General features: G+C 39.4%; 1 protein-coding gene across 15 annotated transcripts in view; it reads left to right on the top strand.

Moving 5' to 3' along the window:
- LOC122565939 (E3 ubiquitin-protein ligase MIB1) overlaps positions 1 to 17,939 on the top strand; it is a 674,113-nt gene that overhangs the window by 82,340 nt on the left and 573,834 nt on the right. For 13 of the 15 annotated variants that reach the window (XR_006316336.1, XM_043722497.1, XM_043722498.1 and 10 more), the window contains one exon: positions 1,177 to 1,328. Coding sequence is in view for 14 of the 15 variants with exons in the window: in XM_043722497.1 (XP_043578432.1) it covers positions 1,177 to 1,328 (152 nt within the window). In the remaining variant the exon portion in view is untranslated. Of the gene's footprint in view, positions 1 to 1,176; positions 1,329 to 5,250; positions 5,342 to 13,167; positions 13,246 to 17,939 lie in introns of those variants that run through there. The other 2 variants (XM_043722495.1, XM_043722494.1) reach the window with 2 other exon arrangements.

Here is a 17,939-nt window from a genome sequence, read left to right as displayed (position 1 = left end):
TTTTGTTGAAATATGAATAATGTATCGCGAAGAAAACCTCTATGCACTATATACTGAAGCGCGAAGAAAAATTTCTGTTTTACATTGAACTTTACTTTCTATTTTTACATTGAAAGCAGAAAGCACGCGCTAGGATAAAGGTATTTCTTTCCTGTTCCTACGGCTTCTGAATGACATTCTCTTTCACAGTATAAATATAATGCAGCCTCCTGTTCCCTGCAGTCTGTTGTTGTTGAAGAGGTAAATGATATGTACGAGGGAAAGTCTCTACATTTATTTTTGCATTATCGTATTCTTATCTCCTTCCAGAATTTAAGAAATAATATTTTTCTTGAAAATACAAGTGTTCCAATATAACACTCGTACAATATTCGTCTATTGGGACGTGGTAACGCGCACACAGTGGTGTGTTACGTTGGATACTTACGGAAATTTTTTATGAATATATTACACGTGTTATACTGGTAAAAAACATTCAGAAATTTCGTTAACACGATAATAAAATACAATCGTTACGATCGTATTCATGATGTTCGAAACAAACTTGATAATGTACGTAGAAATCTACAAGATATTGAAAATACATACATTTTGCAAAATTGATATAAATTGCCCCTTTCGAGATAATATATTAGGTTGTCCGAAAAATGTATTTTTTTCGCAAATGTGTTTTTTACAACAGTGAACCTTCGTACAAACGTGAAACCAAGTCTGTGAAATGTCGCGGTGTTTGTCTCAACATAACAAATTGGATCGTACGTAATTTGGCAAAATAACATAAAACAAAAAACGTGCGTCTATTATTTCCTCATAAAAAGAAAGACATTTTTTGGACAACCTAATATTTAAACGAAAATTAATTTAATAAATATAATTATAATAAATAATATGTTTAAACAAAATAAAATTTTATTACAAAGTAAAATAATATACCAAACATATTAACGCAATATGAGTTACTAATTCTAATATTAAGAAATACGTTTCTTCGTAAAATTTCCAGGTTTCCGGGGTTTCAAAAAATAATCCGTTTGCGAGAATACAAGTGTCCTCTCCGAACAAGAACCCTCTGTTTTAACCAGAAAAGACCCACGATCCTTTGTCCGGGGTAATCGATTCCTAACGAAAAAACCGTGTACGACACCCTGTAAGTGAAAGCTGTTCCTTCGTTTCTAGGACTCCGAAGGTGACACTCCCCTTCACGATGCGATCTCTAAGAAACGGGATGACATGTTGGCTCTGTTGTTGGACCATGCCGCAGACATCACCCTCACGAACAACAATGGTTTCAACGCTCTGCACCACGCTGCTCTTCGTGGAAACCCAAGGTAAGTAGCTCGCGTTTTCGATGCTTACGCTTTTGTCCGCGATACTGTGCGCCATGTTGAATGTCCCTGTCGGCGGTAGAATTTAACCGTCCGAACCGACCACTACCGAGAATAGAACGATAAAGGACTTTGCTCTAAACAGCCTGACAATTAAGAATAGCCGGCTGTATTTCTATAGCTGATGGGTCAAGACAGTCTCACTCTCTCTCTTCGCCATATTTTTTCGATTTTTACACAATAGGTGTTGGTGCCACCGTTGGGCATGTTGAGCTGTATTTTCTTGTTACAAGCTGCATTTTCTTCCTAACAAATGATTCGAGTGTATGGATTGACACGCGACGAAGAGATTTGAAAGTTTTGAAGTTACGAGGGCGAGGTTCTAACGACAGGGATGGAAGAAGAATTCATCAATTTCGTTTATGAATTTATGCGTTTATAGGGAATATGAAGGTTCAAGAATTCGCATAATACACGTAACAAAGATATATCAAACGCTTAAAGTATCATCGAGCTTGTGACTGAATGTTTATTGGCAACTATTCATTTACACATGATGTCTAAATACACGTGCATGTTATTTTGGGAAACTGATCGACGTCGATTTGTGATAGTAAAACAATACTTGTAGCTGTGAGCGTAGTCTTGCCAGCGAACGAGTCTCCGTGTAATATAGACGTTAGAATGTTTGAACGTTTCTCGTTCGAATGATTTTTGATTGGATGTTTGAGCGAATCCCGATTAAAGATTGAATGGAGTCTGCCTCGAATGTCGATTCGATGTGACGTTGTCATTCGCATAAATCCAAATTGTAAGGTATACAGCGACGTTAAATCGATATGTCAATGAGTATCTATGAATCTTCAACGAAGATTCAAGTAAATCCTGAGAAGGATTTTAAGGCGCCGTATCCAATCGCTCTTTGGCTTTGTTCTCCTGTTCGACAAATCATGAAAGAACGTCGAACCACAGGTGCTTCCGAGCTAGTTGTCTCTCGAAGTCTAATCGAGTCGGACATTCTGGCGAGGTACTGAGTTAATTTTACTCCAATTCTCAGCAGTCGCAGCCCTTCTGTTCAATTTCATCTGTTACAATCTCGAGGATCTTCGAGGTTTGCTCGCCTCCGTTACTTCGAGACACTGATGGAGTTCTTGGAATGATAGCTAGTACCTCGGAATAATATCTACCTTCGATCAGGTTCTTGAAATATTATTTCCCCTTAAGAACATACTCCTCTATCGCTGATCAATTCTTTAAACTTTGAATTATATCAGGAAAAATAGTATGAAAATGCAAGGACGTGAAAGGTAGGACTAATCTGGTAATAAACTGTCACAGGATAGAGAAAAATTTGGATGCTTGCACTTACTTTAATCGTCACATTTGCAAAGGTATTTTCGGTACATTGTATTCAACGCTATAGACAACGAAGAAAATTTATCACGAGGTTTGGATTAAAAATTTAAAGCGGCTACTTCGTTACGGAAAAATATTAAATATTCCTCTTGAATATTACTTTAATCCCATTTCTATTTAAATTTGTAATAAATTCTCATACATCTCACTCAACACTGGTGAGGATTACAAAGTTTATTGCACAGTCATGTACATCCTTGTCTTTTGCTTAATAAACCGGAGTCAAGTTGTGCCATTGTCGAAGAACTCGAAAATGAGACTATCTCTCTTTCTCTTCCTCTCTTTCTCTCGCGAGTACACCCCTTCCCCTGTCACGTTTCATGCCCGTTTCCGGCCATGGAAAATGCAGACACCGGATGCGCATAGTAGTTCTGCAATCGCAATTACGAGGTACCTACTTTCAAGCTCTCGGTGTCAGCGATTCGCGCGTTACCACGCTCTCTGTTGCGATGTTGCTCGTCGAAATAACAGACAAATTTCTGTCGTCGAATGGAAAAAGCAATGGTTCAATGGTGCGAGAACTCGTAGAATGGTAGAAAGGAAACGATTATCGCGATGGCAGCTTTTGTTTCGGCGGACATCCGCGTCCTGGAATTGTCTCGTTATCAACGAGAATTTCGTTCGAAAAATCTTTTTCCTTCGCTCCTTTCTACGTATATAAAATTATCGTACAGTTTCTCGCTTTGTAACTTCTTTTTCTACGCCCTTGTTTCAAATGTCCGTTGTTTTTGTTACGCGTTAATTTACAATTTACATAATGAAGGTAGAATTTTAGGCGACTTGGTTGCTGTATTATTTTTGTTTATCTCTGTTCTGCACGGAACTTTGTATTTTTGAAATTACTAATGGCCATTAAAAATTCTGCGGAAACCATTTTCACTCTCTACGACTGCCTTTTTCGTTGCCCCTGAATAAACGAAATCGACGTTCGTTATAGCTTTTTAGTACGGTGAAAGAATCAAGAACTAATGACTGTTACAATCGGATTATTGACATAAGCAATGTTATATAATTTCGAAGTGACAGAGAAGAGATTAGCAGAGGATTAATGTTAGTATTTTAACGTAACGTTCCACTTTATTTACAGGTCTATGTTTATGTAGCATAGAACGTACGATACACGGTGAAGTTTCATAATATATCACACTCGTTCAATATTTGACATTATCTATTTTATTTTATTATAGGCGATATTTGTACTTCAAACATTACGATCGTCGTTTACAAAGTCATCGGTAATTCGAAGGAATTATAAATTCGGCCCACATTATGATAAACCAAGGGAAATTCACAGTGATCTAGATAGATAGTAAAATGTCAAGTTTGGATAGTGTAATTTCGAAACGTTCCAGCAAAAAGAACAATTTATGATCTTACGCTACTGTAAATAGAGCAATATTTGTTTTGATATCGAGTTGCCAGGTCGTGAAAAGCGAAAACAATGAACATGCTTGGGCGAGTGAGACACGATGGCTCATAGCGTATATGGCGACTAACGCGTATAACGGTTCGTGAATTCCACTGTATTACGTTAATTGAATGCATCACGTTGACTCGATTCAGTCCCTCGCATCATAGTCGTTCCCATTTGTGCGAAATTACCGAAAATACCGCGTAAGCTACTTTTTCCCTTCAATACTTTGTTATCTATATACTTCCAATCCTTTTAGGTATATTTTTACATATCGTGTGCGTTCCGTACATTTCTGCACCATCAAACTTCCTATAAACGCATTAATATTCCTTATCATCGCCCGTACGACTCGATAACTCCGAGCTTAAGAAGGAAGAACGTTTCATAGGAATATTTCACATCAAGCTACGATCCATTACAGAAAACTGTAACGTCGAATTACGAGTATATATTCCCATAGAAGCGAAAATGTAGGTTGAACGTGGAACACAACTTGACCTAGAAGCGTAAGTGGTTAATCATTTTTCTTCATCAAAGAGCTCGTCAGGCGTTCGATTTCGAACAGTCGATCAAGTTAGTCGGCGCAGAAAAAAAAGAAGAAGACGCTTGCACGCCCATAGACGTGGATCCGCGGTGGATCTGCGGTTAGCTGGGGGTAGATTTCAAGGGGATGGTTTTCATGGTGCAAAGCCGGGGATAGAGGGTGTCTGCGAGACCGGGTTTTCGCATCCGCGTCTATCGCCTCCGGATATTACCTACCTTCGTTGCTTTTAAACCGGAGGGCGCTGATTACCGCGGGAAGATGTATGTGCCGCATCACCGACCGGAGGATGTATTTCAAAGGGAACCTATTACCCTGTTTTTCTATCCCGTTCTCTCCACTGCTCGCTCTCTTTTTCTCTTTCGTCTTTCCTGTCGACAACGGCTTCCATAGACCAGCCATCAGGTACCTGTATCTGCGTGAAAATCGAGCGTGACATTACGCAGAAACGCATTACCTGGCGCGAAACGAACCTGGAATTAGATTAGCGGATGATTTAAGATATCTGCACCGGGTCGTTCTTTAAGTAATTCCATTTCTCATCCATTCTTCAGCGAGGAGAAATTGTTAACGAACGTGGCGAGCATGGTCATGGTCAATGTTTCCAAGTTTGGTGATTATCGGAGCTGAATTCCTGAGTGTACATCTTCCATATTCTCGAAGATGGTATCCCGCTGGGTGTAGCCAGCCACGTGTTATTTAGCAATTAAGTTAGAAAAATTTACCAAATGTCCAGCTGGATGAATTGTAAAGTACAAATTAAATAATAATAAAAAAATGCTCCATATTGATTCATACGAGATAGTCCTATGTAGAATACTCGTCGAGTTTTGGAAAAATGGTAATATTTTAGAATAATTATTTCATCTCGCAATTCACGGTCAAAATTACATCGTACAGGGTGCGAGTGTGATGGGTAATACGAATGACTTTTAATGTTAAAAGTAGTCTATTGTACCTTGAGAAAGTCGTGGAAAAGTGAGGAGCTAAACTGAACACCGAACTATCGTTTATTATAAGTTTTGTTTGGTGCGAAATTTTTCAAGTGATAGAAACTTTACTGTTATATTTTTTGGAGCGAGGAAAATGTGCGGAGTAAAACCGAACACCGAGCCATCATTTATTATAAGTTTCGTTTACTGCGAAATTTTTCAAGTGTTAGAAACTGTACCGCTAAACGATTTTTAAAGTTCTTCCCCTCTTTCTTTTTTCCCGAACGAAAGGAGATCGGTTCTCTAATTGAAAATGTTAATCGTGAATATATAAACGATAATGTACGTATAACTTGTTAAATTGTTTGATCGATTTAAGAAAGAAAATTATAAAGTTATCATTCATCTCATTCACTGCAAAAGTATTGTGAATTATAGGACTGACGTTAACTGTATATAATTTCAACTTACTATTCATTGCATTATCGTTTCAATTTAAAGAAGCTAATAATTTTAAAGAAACGAATAAAAGTACCTTGGCACATGTAAAACGAAGGAGGGAAGAAAATCGAAAATAGGGAGAAGAAATATCAGAGATTTACTTCTCTCGCGGAGAAGCACTGCCCCGAGTAACTATACTTATGAAGCGACTTGATAAATGATCCTAACGCTCAATAGTCAGCCACTAGAATGAATCGATGAAAGTCAGGATGGTGAACGATCAAGATTTCGGTTGGAAGGTTGCTCGCGGTCCGATTCGCCACGGCAAATGGATGAAGTGTGTCTTGAAACTAATTCACACAGCGAGGTAGTTCGCAAGAGAAGTAAGTGCTCAAAGCTAATGAAGTTTTCTCAAACTCCGTGTACGCCGAGTGCGAGTCGAGAACCGGGTAAACATTCCGCATGCGTCCTATCAGCACTCGCTCGAGTTGGATATCGTTCTAATCGATTCCACGACTTTACTGGAGATCCATCATCCCGGTTTCCTCTGAATTTTTTCTAGAATAATCGCCTTCGTGAAGTACGATTAATGGGTTATGATTCGATATGCATAGGTTGGATAATATTTTATATCTCCTTTTATCATGTATTTTTATATCTTCGTTCTTTGATCGGTTATCATTAGGAGATCTTGGAAGTAGCTTTATGTCGTGAAATGATGGAACAGTACAAAGTAAGAAAAATGGTTCTTTCGAAACTAATGACACAGCGATGTAATCAAGGAAACGATTAGTCGCTCAAGGTCTTAGTGTGAAATAGATAAAGAAAGTACGGTAAAAGCCTTTTTAGAATTGGTGGACGAAGTGCACAGTGTCTCGCAAGAAGCAAATTATTTTAGTCTATTTACTATGTTATTTTAATTTCGTTAATACTAGTCTGCATACGTTGGACGTTATTAACTTCCTTCACATGTTTAAGAGGATGACGAATGCACATAACTAATCTCAAAATCAAATGAAAGGATAGTTTTGACACGCAATCGGATGGCAACGTACAAAATTATGAAATTGCCCTTCTATAAAAGACGAGAAACCTGACTTTTACCTCCATTTACCGTACCTACAACAAGCTTAATATCTAAAAACACCTTCAGATTCCTTCTCAATCTCCAACTTGCCCGCTCGCTATCGATCCTCAATCGACGCAAGAGGACGTCGCTAGCTGTAAGCCCAAGCTTAAACCTAAAATCAGCTGGAACGTGGAAAATAGTGGTCGTCTTCGCGCTCGTTACACCCGCTGCGTTGACGCTAAATAAAGGTGAATTTCGATGATATTCTAGGCTGCAGAGCCAGGTCAGGATTCTCGACGACCTCGTGGCGTACTCGTCTCCTTTCCCAGTTCTCATCCTCCTTCTTGTTCCCGGTCAGGGACGAAATCAGTCTCTCTCTGTCCCGTAGCCGATTCTCTTTCTCCAGTGTTGGCGCTTCCTCTCGGCCTTGCCGTGTCTCTTTTCCTTGGCCTGTGAAGGAGCTGCCAGCCAGCCAGCCAGCTCCTCTCGAGTCCTGTGTTGCAGAGAGAGCTCTGAAGCCGAACGAACGGACGTCCGGAGACGTAATTTCCTGCCCTCCCGGTGCAGGCTCCCTTCCGCTTGCTTCTCTTTCTCCAGTCCGCTTTGTAAGCCACGTTCTCCGGGGGGTTGCCGGCGAAACTTCCCTCGTTTTCCGTGCTTCTGCCTTCGGCCCCTCTGTATGCACCCTCGAATTAAGGTCGAACGATGACCGTCCTACGTCAAAACGCGCCCGATGCAGCCACGGCTTTGCGAAGATTAGGATTTGCTCTGCAGAAACTGCGCAAAGTTTACCCTGTGTGTCGTGAAAGTAGCGGGATATGAAGCTTTGTTATTGGCTAGAAATGGAATCGCCCGAGGTTAGCTGGAACAGCTGTCTCTAAGCGTGATTAAATTTGCAAATTGAATTCCGCCTCTGGTATAATCGGTTGGCCAAGGGTTTGTCTCGTGCATTTGATATCGGACGCTGTTTTTTTTAAAGGGAATCGAGTGGAATTTTATTTTCGTCGATGGAAGAATTACATTTCTCGGATGAGTTTGTAGCTTCGTTAGCGGGAGTGACGCAGCTAGAAAATATTAGTTGTATCGGAAAATATGATGCAACAACATCGTTGTTTGTTAATAGAATCAGCGGAAAGGATGGCGTTTGTATAACAGGATCAAGTGTCGTTTTTATTATTTTCAGTTAGTTATAAGGAGCTTAAAGAATCGCTCGTGTTTCGACACATATTTTTTAATGATGTTATTGCAGCAAGAGAATAATACGTAAAATTGTGGATTTCGCGTTGTGCTCTAAGTGTTTCTATCTTATCTATTGTTATTATCATCTTAATAACTACCGTCAAAAGTAGAAAAAGACGACGTTATCGTAAAATAGCTGTATAAATGAGATTTCATTAAATTTTAATTCCCCATCGATCTTAATTTAAAACTTAATTAAGAACTTGAAATTAAAAGTAATACATTATAGTATGATTTAAAGTGAATGTTTTAAATATTATAGTTTGAAATTGCCGGGATAAGGTCGGCAACGAAACGAAGTTAAAATGTAAATATTTAAAATCTTTCAAATAAAACCTTTAAGAATCTTCAAAGTGTGTGCATCCAGTTGCTCTCTATTTTGTTTTTTATTTTTATTTTAATTCTGTTTACACCTGGAGTTTTGCCCCCGAGGGTGGCGATACTTCGCAGCGTGTGCCAAGCTGGAATAAAGGCTGGGGGCGTTTTAATCTTGCCAAATGAAGTTTTGCTTAAGAACAATGGACGTGATCCTAGCTTGTTATACCTATGCAGTTCTGTGTAATTTGTACGCTACGCTGCCATGAATGTGGCGCGCGTTGTGTGTATGTGATAACATTATCATCATAATTAACATTGTTCCTGTATTAGCAACTTAGTTAAAATGATAACAGCTCTGGCGGTTGTATTGATATCCTCGGCTGCTACCTACAACGCCCGGTATTAATTATTAAAAACAAGAAATATGGTGGTAGGCGATTGAGGATAGTTGGTTCGATAAATTGAAACAACGTTTCTGAAGGTGACTCTGAATATGGAGAAAAATATGTTACTGTAGAATTATTATAGAATTATATGAGCGTTTTATCGTTCATAACGTGGTTTTATTTGCTGCATTATCAACAGCGATTCAACCGGAAGGTGGTCAGATGTATTTAAACACCACCGAAAAAAGAAAATCAAAACGTAAATTTAAATACACGTTCTCAATCAGCGTTACATACGCATTGTTGTGAGATCAGTCGACGTAATGATAATTCAAATTAATCAGATCCTAAGCCTCATACCTTATGTTGCGTTCCGTTCAAATTGCCAAGGTTCTCCTTGACAAATTCCTCATGCATTATAAAGCTAAGGTACGTGCAGATAATCTAAACACGAGCAAGTTTCACGTAACGTACCACTGTGCAATTATTTTTATAAACTTCACAATGCGCCATGATATTTCATATCGGCGAGCTGTGCAGGCAAACGACAGAAGTTGTAGCGCCTAAAAATTTGCATAAATGATATCTGATACGATAGTACACATTCGCACGGAACAACCAGTCGATTGTAATGTTTTAGTATTTCACCGTAAAGTATGGATATGGGGAAACGGGGTTAATAACGCTTTGTAGTCGGAGCAGTACGAAACGATCAGCTGGCTATGCCCGTGCATAGCCATTACGTGTAAAGGCCACTAAAATTACCCGGCTATGCGTTCTCTTTGTTACGCCATGCTTCCGATAGCTCGTTACTCAGCCATGATGGTGCAATTATTATGCCTACATACGGAGATATAAACACGAATCGCATTGTAAATTCCATCTCTGCCGTGGCTCGGCTAAGCCCGCCGTTGAATATTATATCGGCATCTGGATATATTGATAGTTGAGCGATAGTTGTAACCCTGCGAATTAGTCATCCTTTGCGGGATCGATAAATGGCCGATTATGTCAATTTTCTATATTACCATAACTAAGGCTTTAAGTATTACGAAATTTACAAGAATTATCGTGTAGTCGATAGCGGTGTATCATTGGTTATCTGTTTGATGGAACGAGCAAAATTTTTGTCAGAGACAAGAGGAGCGAACATGATTCTCTCGTACACCCGCATATCTTTTATTTCGACATCCGATTCGCTGGTACACGTTTGGAAGTTACCACGTGAAATTAATTACTTGGCTTTCGATTCGCTCTGATCGAAGATAAGCATTTCGTTCTTGTATGTTTTAAATATAAAATTATTTGCGGGAAATATCGAAGAGAATGAATTTTTAAGATTACGTACATGTGTGTATATCAATAAATAAAATACAATATGTTTGGAAAATATTTATATCGTTTAATCGTAGACGTTAAATTTGATATTTAACATTTGATATACTACAGTCCGTTAATTACGGAATCCGTTTTCGTTTTGCTTTAGTGTTATCGAAATTACGAGTTTGCTGTATCGTGTTCAATTTATTTACTGACTATTACGAAAACTCGCGACTGTTTCACTGCAATCATATAATCCTTTCTACCGTTCGACATTCGCATGTTGTATAATACAATTTTGAAAATTCAGTCGCAGTACACGAAGTTAATGTCGCGTTCATAAACTACGTACAGGATTATTATTTTTCAGCATTAATTTTACTTTACTCCTCTAATTTAACGATAACAGTGTTATAATAATAACAATGTTAGACAAACTGGAACCCAATTTATTCTGGAAGTGGTATCACGTCATAATAGAATAATAACGTAGCAATAATAACGTCCTGGAATAATTTCGGCTGTTGGTTGAAAGCGCGAACCAATTTCCGCAAAACTGAAATCTGCCTTATTGCATATAGTAAATGTTCAACGTAGACTATTGTATTTGTATACAACAACAAACTGTGTATTTTTAACCCTCTATGACGCTTTGTGATTTTTTGGAAACGACATTCGTCTGTCTATATTTTCAGAATTTTATTTTACTTATTCATCGCTCTCTCAGTACAATTTTTATTATCATATTGTTGTATCCATACCGAATTGTACACCTATAACGATCGGTTTCTATTTTTCGAACGAAAACAAGAAAATATATCGATCATAATTCTATCTTTTGTAGGCAAAAATTAACCCTCTTTCTCGAAAGGAACACAGGGTTGTAAATTTACAAAGGCTTGGTATATTTAACCATCAGAAATCCATCGTAAAAATTCCAGACGGAATCGATATATTCTTTCCTGCAACGACGATCTTTCATTTCTCTTGCTACGACCATTTATCTCTATTATACTCTTTATTATATTATTACGATACTTTCATCAAAAATATTTGCTCGCGTATACATATATATTTGCTATTCTGCGAGATATAACTTACCGCGACCAAAGGAAATTGTTCCTTCCAGCGTGAAGGGACATCGATTTATGTGCAGCTAAATTCGATTAACCCCCGCTTTAGAGCACTTTGAGGTGATTTAAGGCACGATGGCACTCACGAAGCCACGACAGCGTGGAAGACGACGGTGGACGTGTGCGGCTTCTCGCAGAATATACGAGTGGCGAGAAGTCGTGTTACGAAAACTAATTCGAAGTTACAGCAAACTTGATATCACGCGGCGTACGATATACGCTTTGCCTCTCTACTGCTGCTTTGTTGCTTGTAGTAACGTGTTGCTTGATTATTCGAAGACGAGCATTATCGAAACCTATCTCCTCGAACAACGCAGATTCCATGGTGAAATTAGTTTAATTTTTCTTTTTTTTTCCTTAATTGATAATTCTCCTTAATTGATATCGGAGATTGTCAGCAACGCTGTGCAGTTGTTCCTTTACATCTAAATCGTCAACTAAAAATTCGACGTGAGTAGAAATTGTATGAGAATTATTAAGTTCTACTTCTGAATTTAATCGATTGTTCACGCTGTTTGGTAGATTTACTATTTTTCTCGCAGCGTCGTAGTTTTTGCATCTCGTTTATCTTAAGCGCGTATAGCCGCAAATATTGAATCGTTTATTTGAGTAAAACAATTGCACAACGAAACGTTAAATGCGCGACGTTCCTATTTACGCTATTTTCCTATAGCATCCCAAGTAATATATATCCTATGTAATAAATTTTTGCGTAGATATTCAGTTGTATGAAATTTGTAAATACGCCAAATCTTAAGGAAGAGAAAATGTGAGCTTATTTTCAAACGGTTAATATCGATTTCGAAAACGTATTTCACATCTGCGATTTCAAGTTTCGAACCCATTTAAATATGCAACAAACACGAATTCGTTTCTCTCGAAGATTCAATGGACCAAGTTGAACCCCAAACGAAGTACAATATGGGACACGTAACAAACAAATTATATCTTTCTGTTCTTTCGATTAAACTTGAAAATAGGTATTAAAGAAAAACGTGACATATTTCAAAGAAGATTACCTTTTCAGAGCGGCGTTATTTCCACTGTATAATTTCCTAATAAAAGAGAATCATAAACGGTGCGCAGCAATTTCAGCGCGTTCCCGGCTTAGCCGGCGGATTTAATCGTTTCATCTAAATTATAATTAATGCTTCTAATCTCGGGGCCAAAGGTGTCTAGCGGGCAAGGCAGCGAGGACGGATTTCAACCGTAACATCGTGCCGCTTTGCCGCGGACAATTTTGCGTTTTCGCGGACGACAAGTCGCGGGTTTCTAACGCGAATTCGAAGCCACTTTGCTGTCTCTCGCGCGGCTTAATTATGTTAGCCGCAGCGCGAAACGTAGTCGCAGCGCGAATCCGCTTTGATCTCTCGCCGTGTAGCCGCGCTCTGATTGTGACAGGTCCGAACAGAAGCGAACAGAAGATCCGCCAGACGCGGATACCCCGTTTGTTTTGTTGTGTTAGGACCACGGTCACGTGTGTACACGCGGAAACCAGGTAATTTCGAGAGTTTCCACCCGACGTGATTAAAATTTCGTTAGGAGGTGTTCGCGTGTCAGCGACTGATTCGACGGGCTTCTCTCTGTGCGCCTTCGTAACGTTCGCAATTCCACGTTTGTGCATGTTTGATAGAACGGACGCGAGGGAAATGGTCATCGTTCCACGGCGAACCGGCAGGAATTCTTCTTGCGGCTAGATCGTCGCAACGGTAAATTTATGAAACGGTTCAGCACCAGCTAGGAGCTTCAGAGCGTACAGAGTCGAAGGGCAATCTCGAAGGTAAGTCTCCTCCTGGAGGATTTGAACCACAGACAACGGTACTGTAACTGAGTTTGTTGCTATTTCGTTTGACGCGTTTCAGAGTATTCTCGATTTTTACATGACAATTTAATTCAATAGGTTTCTAATAGATATTTCCGCATGACGACTACGGGGGAAGATGAATAAATCGGTTTTTCAAATCCGACAACGACTTCAAAAGGAACGAGGGATTTTCCATTTCAACGTTTCGTTTCAACATCGAATTTGTAGTTTTTCTATCGTCCCGAACGTTTCAAAAATATCGATCGTCGGAATATCAAAAATGTCCCGGTCTCACTTTGTTTCCTCACAAAATCTTGTAAATTTATTCACTTTCGAATCTTCTACTTTTCCGATTAGATACATCGTTCTCGTTTTCAACGATCGAACGAGATACTAAAATCAGACAAATTTACAAACACGAACTTGTCGCAAGTATCGATACTTGGCATATCCGAAAATGCCAGAATTTGAGAGTCTTACAAATTTTGTCGACGCTCTGCTCTTGTGTCTCGTTGCCTGACAGCGGCGTTTCTCCTCGTTGCAAGCGAGCGTCGCTGGAATTCCTCGCACGACGCGGACTTACGAGTTTTACCGATTGGTATTCTCCGGCGTGGCTCCGCGAACGCAAGAGCAGTTCAAGGAAAAAGAAGAATCCGAATCAGACGAAGGAAGGAGGGCGAACGGTAGTGACGAGGGTGAGTTTGAGAGCAAGAGGACTCGAAGAGCGACAGAGAAAAGAAAGAAAGAGAGAGAGAAAGAGAAAAGGAAACGGGACGAGGAGGAATTCGCAGATAAGCGCGAACATTTCGTTCCGGACACGAGAACGTTCCGATCGACGGCCGTAAACTTCGGAATAGTTGTCGGAATAATTAGCCTGACTCTTTCACCGGAAGCTGGAGGGGCGCGAGTAGACGGTTGTCGGGGCATGCTGTCGGAAAACTGGGCGATGATGGGGTTACGGGGTGTGTAGGGGCGATTGGGAGGATCGGTGGAAGGCACGGGGGTAAGCATTGGAATAGCTCGTCGGGCGCGAGCCATTTAATTTCGTTCGCCGAAGATCTAATTACTTTCGATAGTTTGTTAATTTCATTTGACTACTTTGCTGCCATTAAATAATTATTACGGGACGGCGGTGGTGAGCGCGCCGGGGTGGCAAACGGCGACAACGGGGAATTGGAATGGAATGGCGGGCAGGAATACGGAAGGTGGTGCGTTTGGCGAGTCGTTTTCGCACGCTCTGTCGATCGGTCGATAGCAAAAAAGGATATGCGAGGGAATATGCAATATACGTACATACATTCGCCGAGGTTTAATTGGACCGTGCTGTTTGGAATTGAATGGATTTCATGGCCCTAGAAACGATTCTATCGTCGTATAATGGGTTGCGCGCTAGCCTTTTGTTTCGATATGTTTGCTCGATGTGGGACGATGTTCTTTGTTCTTAAATTTTTTCCGGTGATTTGTTTCGATTGTTGGCGTCTTTTCTGGTACTTTGATACTTGCCAGTTTGATGATCGCCATTTAGATCTCTCCCTCTCTTTGGAACATAAGAATATAAGAATTCTGGAAGATTCTCGAAAATGAGAATCGACTATCGTTATCTAGAGTAACTGGAATTTTAGAAAATCGGAGTAGATGAACGTTCGACAGAGATTATGTTTTCGCAAGTACGTGTATTTTTGTCTCGTTTGATCATATCGTGAATTTCTGTCTGCAATTTTGGAGCAGCCTGTAGCAAAGATTTTACCGGTGCGCGAGAGCACGTGCATGAAAAAGACAGAGACACCGCGTGAAGCCGCGCCATTATATCTATATCGAGTTATAATAGCCCTCGTGTTAAATCGCATGAGAGCCAAATCGCTTGGAACTAACGTCGAGTATCCCCGTTCTTCTCTTTCTCTCGTCCTCCCTGTCCTCTCGTTACCCTGTCTAACACACACGTTCTTCCGTGTACAGGGTGTCGTAGTAACTCAGTTACAAAATGATATCTACGTTACTTTTACGTTTCATAGATATTTTAATCTTAACTTCAGTAAAATGTAAAAGAGACAAGAGCGACATATAAACCGTTCTAAACGCTACCTATCTTTCGCACGTAAAGTTTCGCAATATTAAAGTTAAACTGTATCTCTTAAATCAAGCGTTTCCATATACCTCGATACTTTTCTATAGGAAATAAAACGACGAATCGATGGTACATAAAAAAGGTACAAGGTTCCGTTTAAAGCAATTAAGGAAACATTTAAGTCTCGAAAAATATAACCGCGGTAAAAGAAATATGTTTCGCAGCATAATGTGTCCCTTCGAATCGAACAGTTTTTATTCCTCCGGCATTTTCTCGAATCATTAAATATAACGGAAATATCGCTTTCTAACTGAGTTACTGAGACACCCTGTATACACATATTCTTCCTCTCACGTACATGCATACATAGACAAAGAGAGAGAGAGAGAGAGTGGGAGAAGGAACGATTCGCTTTAGGAAAACTACATCGCTACCCTTAGGACATAACGGCGCACTTTCGTTAGGAATTATGCATTCAACCGGCGTCACCAACTTTTTTCGTCCTGTTCTCTCCGTCCTCTCGTTCCTTTTTGTCCCCTTTTGTACCATTAATTGGGAACGCTTGGGAGACGACTGTCTGATCTCCCTGATTCGATGTAGGAGAAACCGAGCGTGGGAGGCGCTCTTTTTTTCGGAAGGTCTGGACATTATTTTTACGAGCGCCGCGTTTAACAGATACCGCCTTTATTTAGCTTCGATTGTTCTAGCCGGCGCGCTATCTCGCCTGACCGTGGAAATTGCAAGAGAGAATCGCTGGGAATTATTTCGTAATTTCTAGGATCTGCAGGTTTGTGGCTTTCCTCCGATAGTTCGCGAAATCATGTCCTTTTGTCCGGGCTCTTTGCTCCCATAGGTTTTCACGATATAGGTGCTGGTTGACGAACGTTCTGACGTTTAGAAACAGGTAGCGAAAGAGCGTTTATTCGGGACACAACACAGTCTTACTGCTCTATGTTGTATTTTTGTGGTCGATGATACATTTCGAGAATTATCATTCTTACGTTGGATAGTTTTCACGTTAACTGGAAGTTTATACGCTGTCACGAAGTTTGCTGGTCGAGAACTTCGTTGCTTCTTTGGTAAATTTGTACAAAATCTGGTCCGCAGGTAGTCGCGTAGTGAGCGAAAATGGATAATTCGTTTAGGAGTTCTAAAAAGTACAGTGGATAATTGTATTCTAATAAAATAAATTGTAAATAAATTGCAATTGTAAATTGTAATTGTAAATAATTGTATTCCAATAAATAAGAGTACAGTGGAGTCAATAATTGTATTCTAATACAATTTAAGATTGCTTTTAATCGCAGATCCATCAAGTCGACTTAATCGAATTGAATAATCAGAGGTATAAATATTTTCCTGATCGGCTATATTTAAGTTATTGCGCTAAACGTATCTATCATTGAAAGTTTTATATCGTCTCGTTTTCAGTGAATTAATATATTCCAACGAGATAACAAAATCAAGCAAAACCTGTTACTTGCATCGTTAGAAACCAGCAATTAGGGAGTTTTTATACCAACTAACTAACTAGTCTCTCAATATTGCTGAAGAACTGCACAGAGTAGCATTGTTATAGAATAAGATTCATCCGAGATTCACTTAAATTATATTTTCTGACAAAGTTTGTCCCCGATGTTTCGCGGAACCTGGCATCCTTCGAATTACGTACGCTGAAGTGCTCATTACGCGAGTCTAGTTATTGCTGCTCTGATATTGCGCCATTCCAGCGCCACTTAAAAAGTATCCGGACGCACATATAGTTTCAGTTAAATGCAAATCCGTTACGTTTACGAGATAGAAACGTCGAGTCTGCTAGGAATCAGCACGTTCTCGCAAAACTTGTTTCGAATGCAGTTTATATTATTGTAACTTGTGCGTGAGGCATGACTGTTGATGTATTCTACAGATTGTAAAACAGGAACGTGGAAATTATCGCTGTTATATTTATGTTAGATATAATTATCGCAGCGTTTATTTCATTGGTTTGAGTTAATTCTTAGCTATCTGTAATTACGCGTTTACTAATTAGTAAATAGGTAATTGAATCGCGGAAGGATGGCCAACATATTTGTTAAATCAGTTACAGTTGACTAATTAATTAATCACTTATAATGTTCAATCGTATTATTCTTTGTATAATTCAATTATCCATAAAGAGATTAAAGGATGAACTGCATTCTGAATCGAGGTTTACGATTTCTGATTTCGGTCGTCCCTGACCCATGACTAGATATCTGAGTGGGGTCTATGCTGACCCATATATGCGCCAGGCAACTGTGAACGCGTTAACCCAAATTATCGTGGGTCACTTACAACCCAACGGTACCAGTCGACGATTAATACAACGTAGCTAAGAAAAGAATAGTCCGTTAGGTTCGAAGAAATATTAAAAAGATACGGTCAGTCATAAAAGTCTAAATATCTATACCCTTAAATATAAAATACGATAATAAAAACGATAGCTCTACGAATTTTATTGACACATTGAGGTACATATTATTTTAATATAACACAATTTATTCACTTTCAATTT

The sequence above is a fragment of the Bombus pyrosoma genome, linkage group LG3 (genome assembly GCF_014825855.1).
Source record: "Bombus pyrosoma isolate SC7728 linkage group LG3, ASM1482585v1, whole genome shotgun sequence".
Taxonomy (NCBI): Eukaryota; Metazoa; Arthropoda; class Insecta; order Hymenoptera; family Apidae; genus Bombus; species Bombus pyrosoma.
This window is presented reverse-complemented; position numbering and strand designations above follow the sequence as displayed.